The 17299-nt window shown below is 39.1% G+C and overlaps 1 protein-coding gene across 2 annotated transcripts in view; it reads right to left on the reverse strand.

The window, feature by feature from the left end:
• UBR1 (ubiquitin protein ligase E3 component n-recognin 1) overlaps positions 1-6478 on the reverse strand; it is a 135456-nt gene extending 128978 nt beyond the window's left edge. For both annotated transcript variants that reach the window (XM_081829490.1, XM_081829489.1), the window contains exon 1: positions 6271-6478. In XM_081829490.1, coding sequence (XP_081685616.1) covers positions 6271-6351 — 81 coding nt within the window. In that variant the 5' untranslated portion in view covers positions 6352-6478. The remainder of the gene's footprint in view (positions 1-6270) is intronic.
• Between the last annotated feature and the right edge of the window lie 10821 nt (positions 6479-17299).

The raw sequence follows: 17299 nt of genomic DNA on the forward strand, positions 1-17299 counted from the left end.
AAAAAAAAAAAAAGATTTTTCTTCCTGTTCTCAAGTCATTCTAGCTTACCCATAAATACCAAACGTTCAAAGGCATTTTTAAAAGTAGTCCATAAAGACACAGTTAAGTGGTTAAGCCCCACTCCTCCAAACAAGTCAAATAGACTTTGTTCTGAAGAATGGCCTTAAGTAAACTATTAGAAGGAGAATTATTATATTCAAGTGATTAACAGTAGACTCCATCCTGGACAGGGCCTATATCATTCCCGGATAGTAAGTAGGCACTTAGGGAAGCACAATAACTCTTCTAGAGTCATTCAGTAACATTTATTTAGTACAGCATATTTCCATAAGCACTTAGTGTATTATAGGGTGCAACTTAACATTTAAAAAAAAAAAAAGGCTGTACCAAATGCTTTAAAAAAAACCAAATTCATCAAATAACAATTGTTTCTTCAATAGGAGGCATGTTAACTCAGAATACCTTAAAAGAACATATAGGAGTTCACAGATTACCTGGGACTAAAGAGCTCTTAATATTTTGTCTTAAGTCACCTGAGGCAATGAGTTAAAAGCTTAAAGAAACTTTCACAGAGCACAGTGTATGATTAGCACCTGTAGAGAAATGGGTAAAATGATGTCAAGGGAAATCTGAAATAACCCTCAAGGCCAGCACACATGAAGAGAATAGGTCAGGACACTGTATTGGTTCATCCTGTATCAGTGATTTATACACATATCTACCCAGTCTCTCCATGCATTATTGAGGACAAAAACCTCTTTATTTGCAGGACAGAGTCTGTTATTAAACATAAGCAGTCCATCTTCAGCACCAGCTTATCCACACTAAATTACTATTCTTCCCTAGACTATTACAGGTAGTGGGGCTGAATCTATCACTCTAATCTGCAGTTTTACACCTCAACTTCATATTTGGGTCTACAGAGTCTGATACTGAAAATCAGAATTTTCCTTAGCTGTCCACAACCAAAATTAGGAGATGATGATGAAAAAACAACAGGCAGTAGGCCCTGCTATGATCTGGTGACAAAGCACTTCAGTCAGGGCTCAAGAGACCTTGGTTTTCATCCTAGTTTTCTCATTGTAAGTGTGTCCTTACTATAGAAAGCTGTGCAGGCACCTGGGTGGCTCAGTCATTAAGTGTCTACCTTCGGCTCAGGTCATGGTCCCAGGATCCTGGGATCAAGTCCTACATCGGGCTCCCTGCTAGGCAGAAAGCCTGCTTCTCCCTCTCCCACTCCCCCTACTTGTGTTCCCTCTCCCGCTGTGTCTGTCAAATAAATAAAATCTTGAGAGAAAAAAAAAAAGCTGTGCTCTGGCCTAAAATGATATAGATTTCAATTTCTAAGAAATATCACCACCACTGAAAATAACATAGAACTTCTTCTTCCTTCTCCTATATCTTAGTATTTTACTTTTTTCTTTAAGTTTTTGTTTTTTTTTAAAGTAATCTGTATATGCAACGTAGAGCGCAAACTCACAACCCTGAGATCAAGAGTCACATGCCCCATTGACTAAGCCAGCCAGGTGTCCCATCTCAGTATTTTAAGTCAACTATCAAAACAAATTTTTATCTTTTAAAGATCCACTACATATATGAGATTGTAGATAAATTTTTTCTTGATTTTCATAATGATTATTGCACAAACATAACAATATTAAACTTAAAAAAAAAACCCTAAAATCCCCCCATTTGGAGACAGTATAACATTGGGAGTAATGGGAATGTTCTGTACCCCCAATTTAGTAATAGTTACATAGGTGTATACATTTATCAAAACTCATCAATCAAAACACTTAAAATGGAAGCATTTTATTGTACTTAAAATATAACTCGATAATGTTAATTTTTTTAAATTCCTCTTTCAATTTTAAACCTTTTAGCCTAATCGCCTCAACTCCTATTACCTCCACCTCCACTCCACCTCAGTTATTGTCTCCTCATTCATTCATTCGTGCATGCATTCAACAAAAATTTTGAAGCAATGTGTTAGGTACTGGAGATACAGGCGTGAACAAGAAACAGCTTATGCTCTCAAGGAGTTTCTTGTCTAGAAGGAAAGACAGACAGCAAACAGGCAATGCTCAGGACAGCCTGAGACATGCTGCATACAACAGGAGTATGAAAAGGGTGCTCTAGGAATGCACAGAGGCTCATCTAACCTGGCTCTACCATTACAAAACCTGAATGTGCCTCCATGTTCTCAAACTCCAAAACCCCTTACTGACCATAATGTTCAGGTTTTCCATTTATGTCAACATCATAACTTTTAATAACTCAAATCCCATCAATTCCCCACCGAATTCCTGTTTTGGCTTTTCCTACACCCCCCACCTTCACCTGGACCCCAGTGTTAGGTACTATCCTAATATGCTCCTTCATTTCTCTTCCCATCCTTCCTCCACAACTCCCTCCCCCAACCACTACCATTCTTGTTAAAATAAATCACTAATGTTGATTCTCAGTTATTCATTAAGAGTATGTAAATGTCTGCTATTTCAAACGCATACTGGGACATATCAGTGGACAAGTCAGACATTATCCTTGTCTTCACGGAGCTTGCATTCTGGTGGGAGAGACAGATATTTAAATAATAAAGACAACAAAGTAATTACAGATTGTAATAAGTACAGTAAAGGAAATAAACAGGGTGCTTACACACAGAAGGATAAGAAGAACCCATCTTTTAGACTGGGTAAGTATCAAGAAAAAGCAGAGGAAAAACACTCTTGGAAAAAAGAACAGCAAGCAAAGGCACAGGCCCTAGAGCAAGATAGATCTTGTGCTTGTTTTAGAAACTAACAGGCCAGTGTAGCTAACACTAAATGAGGAGAAATAACAGGAAAATGAGGGGGAGATGTAGGAGCCAGATCATGCAGCATCTTGAAAGACTTGTAATGAGTTTATATTTTATTCCAAGTAAAATGGGAAGCCACTGAAGGATTTAGGCAGGAGGCTGACATGATCTGAATTAGTCTTAAAAAGATTACTCTGGTGATCTGTGGAAAATAAACTGGAAGAGGGCAGAAATGGAAGCAAAGAGAACCAGTTAAGAGGCCACTCCAGTTGCCTAGGCAACAGATGGTGGCTAGGACTAGAGAGGTGAAGTGGAGACAGAGAGAGTTGTTTGTGTTCGAGAGCTATTATAGAAGTGCCATGAGACAGGGATAACAAAATTCTTGATCAGCCTCCCTTCTTTCCCCTCTCCAAACCTGGTCCTTTCTCTCAGAATATGACCAACCATGGCCATGAATGCTTAAGCCAAAAACTGAAGATCCAGATGTGATTTGTTTCTTCCCTTTTATCCTCATGCCTAATCCATTAGCAAATCTTTTTGCTTCTACCAAACCTCCAAAATCTCTCTCAAATCTATCCACTTCTCTTTATCTCCGTGATGTCTCTCTAGTACAAACCACCATCAGCTAAGGCTTAGGTTATAGCAGTAGCTTCCTAATTGCTCCCCCTGTTTAAAACACTTATCAGACATCCAAGTAGCTATGTCAAGTAGGCAAGTAGTTGAATTTGTGAATCTGGAGTTCAGAGGTGAGATGACCTAGAGATATGAATTTGGGAACTGAATGCATACCAATGGTACTTAAAGCCAAAGAACTGGATGAAATCACATAGGCAGAGGGTGTAGACAGGAAAAAGCAAAGACCTTAGTACCAAGCCAGGAGATACCTTCTGAGATTGACTTAGGAAAGAAAATCCAGTCAAAGTAGACAGAAGGCAGAAGTTTTGTCAAACCACCCCATATACTCTCTGAATTCCCAGTTTTTCTCAGTCCTTATCTTCTGAACCCAATAAAGACCCTCTTCTAGAAACTAGACCCTATGGCACCGTACTACTCTCACCTCCTACTTGCTTGGCTGCTCCCTTTCTAGGTCCTTCTCTGGTTCTTCCTCCATCTTCTATCCCTGAAATTCAATCATTCCTGTCCCTAGTCCTCTCCCTCTCTTCTTTCCCTCTCTCCCTGTGTGTCTGAACCTGTGTGTATGTGCTGATGTGTGCATGCACACACACATACACACACACACACTTTTCTCCTCAAAGATCTTCATTTCCACAATCTCAACTGTCAACTCTATTGAGAATTTCCAAATGTCTAGTTAAGTCTTACTCAAAGTGTGGCTCACAGACCAGGACTTCAGAATCAGCTGGGCATGCTTGTGAAAATTCCCCACCCCAGACCTACAAAATCAACTCCTCTAATGATTCTTAAGCAATGACTTTTATAAATGTCCAATAATTCATATCTATTATTTCACCTTAATTGCATGTTAGGTGATATTAGGAATTGGAAAGCCTTCATGCTTTTGATAGCAGTATGACAAAGAAATGACCTGGGGTTTAAGAATAAAGTTTGATTTAAGGATAACAAAGTATAACCAAGGACAAGGCTCTAATGGAGTTGGTGAGATTTCTAAAATCTTGTAACTGTCCTATATTTATTATTTTTGTTTTCCCTACCTCCCAATAGTGATTTAAAATACAAATCATTCAAATGTTAAAGAGTCTCTGAGCTTATTTTATTTAACAGCAAATAAGTAGTAAACTGGAAAGCCAGTATCTTACTCCACTGTCAGAATAAAATTGAAGACAGTAGCTTTAAAAAGAAAAGGAAAGTAAAGAGATATCTGGAATCCTTAAGTAAATAGAACGATCCAAGCCAAAAAAAACGATCATGAGGCCTGTCACAGTTCTTCATCCACTTACATCACCCTATCTTGTATTAAAGTTCTTTGAGCACTTGTCTTATCTGTGTCACTAAACTGTGAGTTCCCTCAGGCGATTACACTTCTCTTGACATCTACCCATTACTTTGCAAAACCTACAGCCTTGCCCCAAGAAATCCAATATTTCTTGAATTAATGAGTTTGCAACCTAATTCTACCTTGATTTCTGTACCATTATCTCCAATTAAAAATAAGTGGAGTCTAGATTGATGAGGTTTTACTGTACCACCTGGAAGGAATTAATATATCAAAGCTTTAAATAAACACTAGCCATCTTTGGCAATACAAAATTACAATAACACTTCTATCCACACAATTTCTGTACTGCTTCTAAGATGTAGAAAGCACAAGCTACCATTAAGATGTTTCAGGGGTTCTCAATTTTCCCTACCTTCTCATTTCAAAGAGATGCTTCCTCCTTCAATACTGGCAGTGAAGTGAGGTTGCTACTATTTGAGATAGAAGATGGTTGCACGCACTGCTATAGTTGGCCAAATCCTTATTCCAATTTCCTCCCTCCCTGGTTTCTATCTCCCAGCCAGTCTCCCCAGTCCCTGGGGTGGATTCTTAATTCTGGAGCTCACTTTATTCTCTCATAAAACAATGCTGAAGTGTTTGCATGATTAAAATAGTCCAAAAATGCTTTTATTAAAACTACAAACCAAAAAACTTCAGAAAGGTGTATATCCCACATTTTTCTATATGCAGCAATAAAGACAAAGTGATAAGACTTAATATCATGCAGAAATCAATATTTGAATATTTCCTGTATATCTCCCCACTAGATGTCCAGAGACATCCAGAACATTCCCCAATATTGCCCCCTAGCTCTTATCCTCCTCATCTGCTTTCTCCCTGTGGCCAGACTATAGACTCAAATTTGCTCACTGTCTCTGCCTTCCCATTCTTTCAAAATACAAGGGCAGAGTATAGATTGCGATATTAATTAATGGTACTGCTCTGATTCGAAATGTCTGGAAGTTTCTTCACCCTTAATAAGAAGCGACAAACGACGGGTTTCTCCATTGAGGGGTTAGGCTTGGGGTTCTCAAGACACTAGAATGAGGGACTACAATTCCTACACCCAATATCTTGACGAGTTGACAGTGGCAGTATTCCCTGCCATTATCAGGCCCCACCCAGCCAGCTATGCAATATAACATTAGGTGCAGCGTCCTGGATTCCTGTCATCAAGAGGGGTTGGCACTGCGTCTATCGAAAAATGGCTTTTCCTCTAATCCCGCCTCAGCCCCCACACCAGACCATCTAATAACATCACCAGTTCTTTCTACTTAAGGATAGAGACATGCTTGAACTCGTCACGACTAATAAATGACAAAGTCATTATATTCCGTAGACTTGGTCGGCAGGAATGTGGGTAATGACTAACTTTTATTCGATGGCTTCCTTCCAGACCAATCCATACGACTCCCCCTCCCCAGAGCCGCGAAAGGGGGTGAAGCCCGACATCCTCCAGAGCGCGGTAGGGAAGGACTTGGGGGGGACAAAAGGAACTTGCCTACAAGGACTTACAGATGCCAGGAGCTGAGGGGTCTGGGGCAACTCGGTACTGACTTCCATCCTCTCCGCACCCCCGGCCTCCTCGTCCGCCATCTTGAGGGAAACTGACACCCGCAGTTCCAGACCCCCGGCCGGAGACGAGCGGAAACCTGTGGCCGGTCCAAGAAACGAGGGGCGACACTTTTACGACGGCCCCTGAAGTCGGGTTTGACGCAGAATCGAGGAGCGGCTTCCGGTCCGCTTCCCGGAAGCAAGCGTCACGGCAGGTGTGGCTGGAGGTTTTTCTTCCCCTAATTTTTTAGTGGTAGTCCCCAGTGCCTGAATGGTTGTGCATCTGGTTTTGTTGCTGCGAACTGTTGCATCTGCGAGGTAAAAAATAAATTCAGCGTCCATTTTGAAAGGAGGAAGACTGTCAGGGGCTGAGTACCTATTCTGCGTCTCGTTCAGGCCAGGTTTTGGTCTGGGGGTGTTTGTCGCCCTACGTACCCGCAGTGGTTCCCCAGAACCCACAGAATGAAAAAATACTCAAAGCTATTCCATGTTTAGGAATGTAGCCCTTGGACACTTGCACATGCGCACAAGAAAGCTCGGGCCCCGGCCGCTTTGAGGAGATCTGGTGAATATTAAAATTGAAACCTTGTAGTCAAGCATCGGTCGAGGGAAGACAAAATAAACATGGTCATGCTCATTATGGAACACCATGCGTTGGTGTCGAAAAGAACAAGGTAGACCTCCGTGGAAAGATAAAGAGGAATTAAGTGTGTGCGGGGGGTGGGGGCCCAAGTTGCCGCAAACTATGTATTTGCGCTTATATGCGTTAAAATGCGAAGGAAGAAGCCTGAAAGGGAAAAGAACAAGCTAATAGCTCTCAGGATAGGAGGAAGTTGGTCTAGAGCTACTTTAGATTTATCTATATTGTTTTAAGTTTTAAGTTGTTTACAAACCAGTAATTTAATAGTATGTTTTTAACAAAGGGGAAAATAACGATAAATCTAACACGCTTGAGGAATTAAAGGTTAACTATTTGGGAAAAGATTAAGTCATATCTTTACCTAAAAGTATACATAAATAATTCTTAATGAATTGAAGAGTTACCTACTAAAAAGAAGAAAAAGTAAATATTAGTATAATATTGGGATGGAGGAGCCTTTTTTAAATTTGTTTATTTTTAATTTTTTGGAGGAGGCTTTTTAAAGCATGACACCAAAGGCAGAAAATATAAAAAGACTGATAGGTAATTTGTTTTAAAGATGTTATTTATTTGACAGATAGAGAGTGAGCACAAGTAGGCAGAGTGGCAGGCAGAGGGAGAGGGAGAAGCAGGCTCTCCGCTGAGCAGGGAGCCAGATGTGGGGCTCGATCGCAAGACCCCAGGATCATGACTTGAGCCGAAGGCAGCCGCTTAACCGACTGAGCCACCCAGGCGCCCCAAGACTGATAGGTAATTTAATCAAAATTTAAAACATACAAAAATAAACTATACAAAGTTAAAAAGTAAACAAAAATTGGGAAGAAATGACTGCAACATTCATGACAGACCAACGGATAAAATCCCAAAGACGACTATATCAATAGAAAAATGGACAAAATACATAAATATGCAACTCAATAATTTTTATAAACATATGAAAAAAACCTAACTAATAAGCAAATAAATGCAAATTAAAATGAGATTCCATTTCTTCCTTGTAAATTTGGTCAGTTTTTGTTTTTCCTTAAAAATAACCACCATCAGGGCGCTTGGGTGGCTCAGTCGGTAAGCGCCTGCCTTCTGCTCAGGCCATGATCCCAGGGTCCTGGGATCCAGCCCCGCATCGGGCTCTCTGCACAGTGAGAAGCCTGCTTCTCCCACTCCCACTCCCCCTGCTTGTGTTCCCTCTCTCTATGTCAAATAAATAAAATCTTTAAAAATAATAATAATAATAACCACCATCAGGGGGCCTGGGTGGCTCAGAGGGTTGAGAGTCTGCCTTTGGCTCAGGTCATGATCCAGGGGTCCTCAGATGGAGCCCCGCTGGCTTCTCCCTCTGACCCTTCCCTCTCTTGTGCACGATCTCTCTCTCAAATAAATAAATAAAATCTTTAAAAAATATATAACCACCATGTTGGTAAGCGGGAAGGATACTCATATAAAATACACGTGTACAAAAAATAAATAAATAAAAAATAAATAAATAAAATACACGTGTACATTAGTAAAACTATAGGAAGGCAATATTCAGAAGCCATTTTTTCTTAAATGCTTTTCGTTGGCCCATTTATTCCATTTTTAAGGCTGTATTCTAAAGATATAATTCAGGATGCAAATGAAGTTTAAACTATGTCATTACTGGTAATGGAGATAAATTAGAAATGACTCAAATGCCCTCAATAAAGGACATTGGCTAAATAAACTGTGGTCACTCATATAATGTAATTTTCTACAGCCACTAAATATGTTGTAGAACATTGATTCTCAAAGAGTGGTCCACAGACTGAGAGTTCCCCAAATTTAGGAAGTTTGTGAGGTGAAAACTTTTGTGGTAATAAAAAAGTTACGTGCTTTTTTTTTTTTTTTAACCATGTGGTATTTGTACTAACTGAAGCAGAAGCAATGATGGGTGAAACTGCTGGCCCCTTAGCACAAAATAAAAGCAGGGGCACTAAATTCAACAAGTCACCAAAGCGATCCAGAAGTCATTCCTTGACCACCATGCTCTTGCAGTTAAAAGAAAAAAAAGAATTTAAAGCATGTTTCCCAATGTCCTTGATGAAGCAGTAAAAATATTATTAAATCTTAACCTGAGTCTTTTAAATATTCTGTATGATGATGGGGCACCTGGGTGGCTCAGTTGGTTAAGCGGCCGCCTTCGTCTCAGGTCATGATCCCAGGGTCCTGGGATCGAGCCCCGTGTCGGGCTCCCTGCTCAGTGGAGAGCCTGCTTCTCCCTCTCCCTCTGCCTGCTGCTCTGCCTACTTGTGTTCTCTCTCTCTCTCCCTGGCTAATAAATAACTAAAATCTTGGAAAAAAAAAAAAAAAGCAACAACTGTTGTGCCTCCAGCTTCCTGGTCCATGGCAGTTCCTTGGGTTTCTGCTTTTCTTCTAAGCCTGTCCCTAGCTTCTTGCAGAATCTTTGAGTCTCTGATAACCTTTCAATAGATGTGCTTTTTTTCTTAAGATAGTTAAAGGTGGTTTTTATTATCTGAAGCTGTTAGGTTCCTACCTATTAAATTATTATTAATAACCTATAATGCTGCCTTATGTTACAGTTTTTCATGGCCTAATTTAATTCCTTCTCTAATTTGTTAGTTCCTTGAGTGCAGGAGCCAAGACACATACTTAGAAATGTCAGCTACTATGTTAAAGACTTTAGATGCATTTTAAAGTATAATTCTGAAAACAGTCCTATGATGTCGTTCCTATTATCGCTATTGCACAGACAAGGAAATTATAGATTAAACAAGTGAGATTGTTCAGATCCACAATTACTAAGTGACAAAACCTGGATTCAAGACCTGTCTATCTGGCTTCAAAATGTGTGTCTTTAACCATTTCACTATCCTACCTCTAATAAAAAAATTTTTTTGAGTCGCTTTTACCACTTTATGTGTTGTAATATAAATGTTTATTGTTAAATAAACAAAAATATCAGGTATCTGGCACACATTTAACATCCTGATATGCTTATATTCGACTTTTTATAGGACATGAACCAGATAAAATAGATATAAACTTATGAATTATCATTGCTCTTTTCTGCTCTAGGCCAAGTTGTGGCTTGACCTACTTTAGAACAGAATTATGAATTTCTTTGATTCTTCTGCAAATACATATTTCTTTTTAAATTAGCATCAGCTCACAATAACTTTTGTGAGTAAGTAAGTTGCAAGGTCATTTTTCAGATGTCATTCTACTGTTTGAAGTGTCATCAACAGCTAATATACATTAATTAGTTTTCTCAAAGCCACAGAATGACACAATTAGGACAGCCATACTCAGAACTATATTTTCCTTAGACTCCTCATTTATGGATTGTGTTGGAGGTTTTTAACCCTGGTTACACATTAGGATCACCTGAGAACTTCTTTAAAATTCCAATACCAGGAGTGCCTGGGTGGCTCAGTTGGTTAAGCGACTGCCTTCGGCTCAGGTCATGATCCTGGAGTCCTGGGATTGAGTCCCTGGATCAAGTCCCGCATCAGGCCCCCTGCTCAGTGGGGAGTCTGCTTCTCCCTCTGACCCTCCCCCCTCTCATGTGCTCTCTCTCTCTTTCTCTCTCTCATTCTCTCTCTCTCAAATAAATAAATAAAATCTTTAAAAAAAATTCCAATACCAGGTCTCTCTAGTGATTCTGATTTAATTAGGAGTAAGACCTGAATATCCATTAAAAAAAAAAAATTCTCCCAAGTATTTTTAATGAGCAGTCAGAGTTGAGAAACCCTCAGTGATTCTATTTTAATAGACTTCTTTTTCTGGGATATTTTCTTATGTGGATGATAGTAGTGCCTACATGATTCCACCTGTCTGGTACAAATCCTTGATATTCCTCATCCAGATTAGCAAAGAGCAATCTTCCCATCTGGTCTCCCTATTTCCACTCTCTTGCTCATATCCATCATTTATTTTCCTGCCAGAATTATTTGTAAATATAAATCTGGTCATGTGACTCTCTTACCTAAATAAATTAGATGACTGCCCTATAGCATAAAACTTAACTCTTAAACATGGCATTCAAAGCCCTTCTCAATCTGGCTTGAAACACTTTTTGCTAGTCTAATCTCCCTTGCCACCCCTCACCTTAAACTATCCACACCATATTTCACATATATCCCATTCAGTCTCATACTTCTGTAGTTTTGCATAGGTTAGTCCTTTGGCCTAGAATACCCCCCCAAAAAACTTGACAACTTTTACAAAAAGGAAAACATAGTTCTGAGTATGGCTGTCCTAATTGTGTCATTCTGTGGCTTTGAGAAAACTAATTAATGTATATTAGCTGTTGATGACACTTCAAACAGTAAAATGACACCTGAAAAATGACCTTGCAACTTACTTACTCACAAAAGTTATTGTGAGCTGATGCTAATTTAAAAAGAAATATGTATTTGCAGAAGAATCAAAGAAATTCATAATTCTGTTCTAAAGTAGGTCAAGCCACACCTTGGTCTAGATCAGAAAAGAGCAATGATAACAACACCTCTTCCTATAAAGGGATTTCTGCTTATGTGTGTATGTATGTATGTTTTATTTTAAAGATTTTATTTTATTTATTTATTTTTTAAAGATTTTATCTATTTATTTGATAGAGACACAGCGAGAGAGGGAACACAAGCAGGGGGAGTGGGAGAGGGAGAAGCAGGCTTCCCACCAAGCAGGGAGCCCGAAGTGGGGTTTGATCCTGGGACCATGACCTGAGCTGAAGGCAGACACTTAACGACTGAGCCACCCAGGCGCCCCTCTGCTTATTTTTTAGAGTTCAGTTTATATATGACTTCCTCTGAGAAGTTTTCTGATTCTCTCATTTTCCAACATGCAAAATTGTTCCCTCTGCAATTTCATTGCACTTTAAATGAAAGAATAAGAGGAAACTGGGATATAATCTTGCTAAAGTTGCAAAAATAACTTGACAACTTTTACAAAAAGAAACCTTCAGTCCAACCTAGATGCTTAAGATATATATAGATATATACTAGTTATTCTTTCATTTACATGTATGGCAATTCTTAGCCTTATATTTGTCTAATTCATTGACTGAGTTACTGGATTATCTCAATTGGGCCTGGCATGTTCTTTGTCAAGAAATATTTCCTTTTTAACATTAGAGACTGTTTTTCATTTTGCATAATCTTTGGTCTGTTGGAAATGTAGCTATTGGGAAGCCCTTGAACATGGTTTTTAAATGGCAGCAACTTGAATATAAAAATTAAGCATGTTCAGAGATAATCCAATGTACCCTCTGCAAACTTGAAAAGGTATTTACAGTATGGTGAATGTTTATTGGTTAGATTGATGATTGTTTTGCAGTATTTCGGTGGAAAAGTTAACCCAGACCCTTCATACAGGAGGATACTTACTATTACTGATTAGTCTAGAAAACAAAACAATATAAAGCCAAACTGAATTTTGTACTTACTAAAGGAAATATAAATTTTAAAGAAGCAAACAAAAAAGAAAAAAATTATAGAATGGTGCCACTGTCCTCATCTTATGACTGTAGTCTACTTTTGCTATTTATAAGTTGCTGTTTCCAAGAGTGCTAGTTTCTGAGCTAAGGAAAGGGCCTGGGGCTCTCTGGTCCTCTCAGGAAGTCTGTGGACCATGGCATCCCCATGTGGGGGCAGATTATACTTGAAGAAAAAGACTCCCGTATTGAGCTGAGAAGCAGGGATCATTAAGGTCTTTAGGGTCAAAACCAGGATGGAGAGGGGATGGTCTTCATTAGAACAGAAATTTTTAGTCTGGGACAAAGGTCATTCCCACAGTTGTGGGGAGATAGCCACATGTTAGAACTGGAAAAGTCCTGAGAATGTGATAAAGTAGTCAGGACTGGAGGCTTCAGCACCAGTTTTAGGAGAATCATTTCTGGGTTCAGAGATATCATTTCTGGGGTTGGCTTCATTTTAAAAATAAAGATAGCCATACATAGGGAGTCATTTCTGGAGTGAAACTCAGATTGCTGGTTCAAATTGAGTCAGACCTAGGTTGAGGGTCCAAATAGGCCTGGATCTTGGGTTCACTCTCAGCCCTGAATCCAGAGGTTTCATTTTAAGGGCTCTGCTGGTCAGACAATCCTGTCTGTGCAGGTGATAAACCACAAAAACACTTCAGCCCTGGTAGAGGGGAAAAAGTCTGGGAAGAGAAATAGATAAATAACTTGCCGAAGGTAATACAAATAGGAAGAGAGAATCGGGATGTGGATCAAGGTCCATACAACTCCAGGGAGCATGCTCTTTACGGCGGAGCCGGGACGCGGAAATGTGCACATGACTGAGAAGAAATGAGAGTGAATGATCAATGGAAGGAACTTTGTTTAGACATGCAAGAAATGGCTCAACCTACCAGGAGAATAAAATCTGGCTTGGAGGGGCGCTTGGATGGCTCAGTCGATTGAGCATCTGCCTCAAAGTGGCTCAGGTCATGATCCTGGGGTCCTGGGATCAAGCCCCATGTCTGGCGCCCTGCTCGGTGGGGAGTCTGCTTCTCCCTCTGCACCTCCCCCAACTCATGCCCTCTGTCTCACTCTCTCTCAAATAAATAAAATCTTTAAAAAAAGATCATTAAAAAAATCTGACTTGGAGAGAAACAAACTGGATCCTTCCACAAAGTTTGTGGAGAGCTGTATGCCCCAGTTTGCAGCAGACTGCATCAGTGATGGGGTTCAAGTGCTTTGGTGAACAGATTAAATGAACATCAACAAATTTATTTTTCCAGGATCTGAGTAAATTCTGGAAAGAGGACCCAAGCTGGACCCATGATGGTTTGAGCACCTGTCAGTGCAGCCTACCAACCATCCATATATTCTATCCAGGCATCTTATTCCTTTAAAATTGTTTGAAAAATAAATAATAATAAATAATAGTAATAATAATAAATATGTATATTTAAACATTGTTTTCTAGGCACTGTGCTAGACACTTTGGAGAAAAGGAGGTTCAACAAAAGTTGCATTAAAGGGTAGATGAGCTGAGTATGAGCAATACATGGAACACTGTATTACTAACAGATGAACAGCAAAAAGAATCCATCCCTGAGCACAGAGTGAAAGCAGATACCAGATGCAGCTGTTAAGCTGTGCACCAGATGTGGTGAGCAAACAGGCCAGGTTAGAAGTCAGAAAGCTCTGGGAGAGGCTGCTTCTGAAAAATACAAATGACACAATACTTTAAGGTTTTAAAAGTGCCAGGTAGAGGTTTAGACAACTGCTGAAGAGTTTAAGGTTGAATTAGTTTTAAAAACTTGGAAGACCAAACACAAAGAAAAAAATCAAGATAATTTACCAGTGCAGGAAAATGAGTTGTGCAAGCAAAGAATAGGTTGTCCTTAAAAGGTGTTAGAAAAATACGGGCCCAAATCCACCTGCTGTCTATTTTAATATAGTCTTCAAGCTAAGAATAGTTCTAACATTTTTTAGATGGTTGAAAAAGGGTCAAAAGAATATTTTATAATACATTTAAAATACATAAACCTCAAATTTCAGTGTCCATAAATAAAGCTTTATTGGAATGCTGCCACCTTATTCATTTATATATTGACTATGGCTGCTTTTGTACAATGGTAGATTTGAATAGTTGCAATAGAGACACCCTGGCCCACAAAGCCTAAAACACTTACTGTCTGGTCTTTTATAGAAAAATTTTGCTAACCCAAAACAAAATAAACGGTTTCTTTTCTCTTTACATTGTCATTGTTGAAAACTCAGAAAATATGGATATGCAAAGAGGAGAAAATATAAATAACCTATAATCTCATATAATTTCAGAATCCCAGAATAACCATCATTGACAGTTCGGTGTATATGCTTCCAGGGTTTTTTCTGTGTGTGTGTGTGTGTGTGTGTAAAATGGCATACTGTACAGTTTTACAGAATACCCATTAACATGTTATCAATGTATTTTCATACTGTTAATTTTTTTTCAAAATTATTTTAAGATTACTGCATGGTATTACCTTATATGGCTGTGTCATTTTATTTTTAAGACTCTTATTGTAGAATATTCACTGTATTTTGTTTCCAGTTTTTTCCTATTATAAACTTGCTTTAATAAACCTACTTATTGGTAAGTCTCTATAAACATCCATATATTACCTTAGGATAAATTATTTTAAGTAGAAATGCCAGGTTGAATAAGATGCACATTTAAATATTTTTCATATTTTTAATGGAAAAAATAAGTGCATTTATTGCATTTTTATTAAATGTTTCTCATAAGAATTTATGGTAAATACTTTATAATACTAAAGGTTACATGTAACATATGTACATGTTAAAGAATAACAGTAAAATGAAGACCAGTATATCCACCATCAACTTAAGAAATAAAGGCTAACTTTTTATTTTTTTTTTTTAAGATTTTATTTATTTGAGACAGAGAGAATGAGAGAGACAGAGAGCACATGAGAGGGAGGAGGGTCAGAGGGAGAAGCAGACTCCCCGCTGAGCAGGGAGCCCGATGTGGGACTCGATCCCGGGACTCCGGGATCATGACCTGAGCCGAAGGCAGTCGCTTAACCAACTGAGCCACCCAGGCGCCCCAAGGCTAACTTTTAAATATTAAAAAAATAATAATGGGGGGCACCTGGGTGGCTCAGCCAGTGGAGCAAAGTGTGTGGCTCTTGTTCTCGGGGTTGTGGGCTCGAGCCCCCATGTTGGGTGTAGAGATTACTTAAAAATAAAATCTTAAGGGTCTCCTGGGTGGCTCAGTTAAACAGCCAACTCTTGATTTTGGCTCAGGTCATGATTCCAGGTCCTGAGATTGAGCCCCATGTCATTGGGCTCAAACATGGCAGGAGTTTGCTTGAGGATTCTTTCTCTCCCTCTGCCCTGCCTCCCTTCCCCCTGCTTGTGCTCTCTCTCAAATAAATAAATCTTAAAAAAAATAAAAAATAATAATAATAACAATAATAATAATGTGACCCACATATTTCTCTGGTAGTTTTCATTTTAATTACTGAGTTTGGTGCTTTCCCTAACTTTTGATGAGGGTATTAGTTCTCTGCATTTTTTAAGGCTTTTGGATTCATGCTTCATTGCAGGGATGGCAAAGTAGCATTTGTATCTCAGGAATGTGAAAGCTGACAACCCTATAACTTGTTTTTCCATCTATCTTATATATTTAAACACATGTAAAGAATGGATTTAATGTCATCCAAACTTGTCGTGATTGCCTCATTCCAAAGTGGCTGTGTGATCATTGTTTCTTTTACTCAACCATAAAATGACATATAAATGGTGCTCGTGTTTTTTAAAAAGATTCTAAGTAATCTCTACACCCAATGTGGGGTCAAACTTACAACCCCAAGATCAAGAGTCACATGCTCTACTGACTGAGCCAGCTAGGCGCCCCTAAATAGTGATCATTTTAATAGTAACCTAAGATCAAGCTTGCCACATTTATTTTTTAATTTAGTATATATATATATTTAAAGATTTTATTTATTCATTTGAGAGAGAGAGTGAGAGAGCACACGTTAGGGGAGTGGCAGAGGGAGAAGAAGAGGCAGGCTCCCCACCGAACAGGGAGCCCAACGCAGGTGTACAGTGGCATTAAATGCATTCACACTGTTGTGCGGCCATCACCACCATCCATCTACAGCACTTTTTCATCTTGCAACACTGAAAATCTGTATCTATTAAACTTTTTTTTTTTAAGATTTTGTTTATTTGACAGAGACACAGCGAGAGAGGGAACACAAGCAGTGGGAGTGGGAGAGGGAGAAGCAGGCTTCCCGCGGAGTAGGGAGCCCGATGCGGGACTCAATCCCAGGACCCTGGGATCATGACCTGAGCTGAAGGCAGACGCTTAATGACTGAGCCACCCAGGTGCCACCTGTATCTGTTAAACCTTAACTCCTCATTTCCCCCTCTCTCTAGCCCTTGGCAGCCACCATTCTACTTTCTGTCTCTGTGAATTTGAATACTCTCAGTACCTCATATAGGTGGAATCATACAGTATTTGTACTTTTATGATTGGCTTATTTTACTGGTGTAATGTTCTCAAGGTTCATCATATTATAGCATGTGCGAGAATTTCCTTGATCTGTGATTTCTTACTTACGCTCGTGTTTCAGGTTCCTTATACAGAGCCTTAACTTACCTAGATGAAATTCTCCTCAAATTTGTTTTCCTAAGGAGTGAATGGAGTGCTCCCTAAAAAGCTGAAAAACTGGTACCTACCAATGATCATAGTAGCAGCATCCACAATAGCCAAAAAGTGGAAATAATCCACATGTCCATCAACAGATGAATGAATAAAGAAAATGTGGTATATTTATACAATGAAATATTTTTTTAAAAAGATTTTATTTATTTGACAGAGAGAGAGTCAGCGAGAGCAGGAACAC

Source organism: Leptonychotes weddellii, chromosome 9 (genome assembly GCF_054177405.1).
Source record: "Leptonychotes weddellii isolate Sample4059 chromosome 9, ASM5417740v2, whole genome shotgun sequence".
NCBI lineage: Eukaryota > Metazoa > Chordata > Mammalia > Carnivora > Phocidae > Leptonychotes > Leptonychotes weddellii.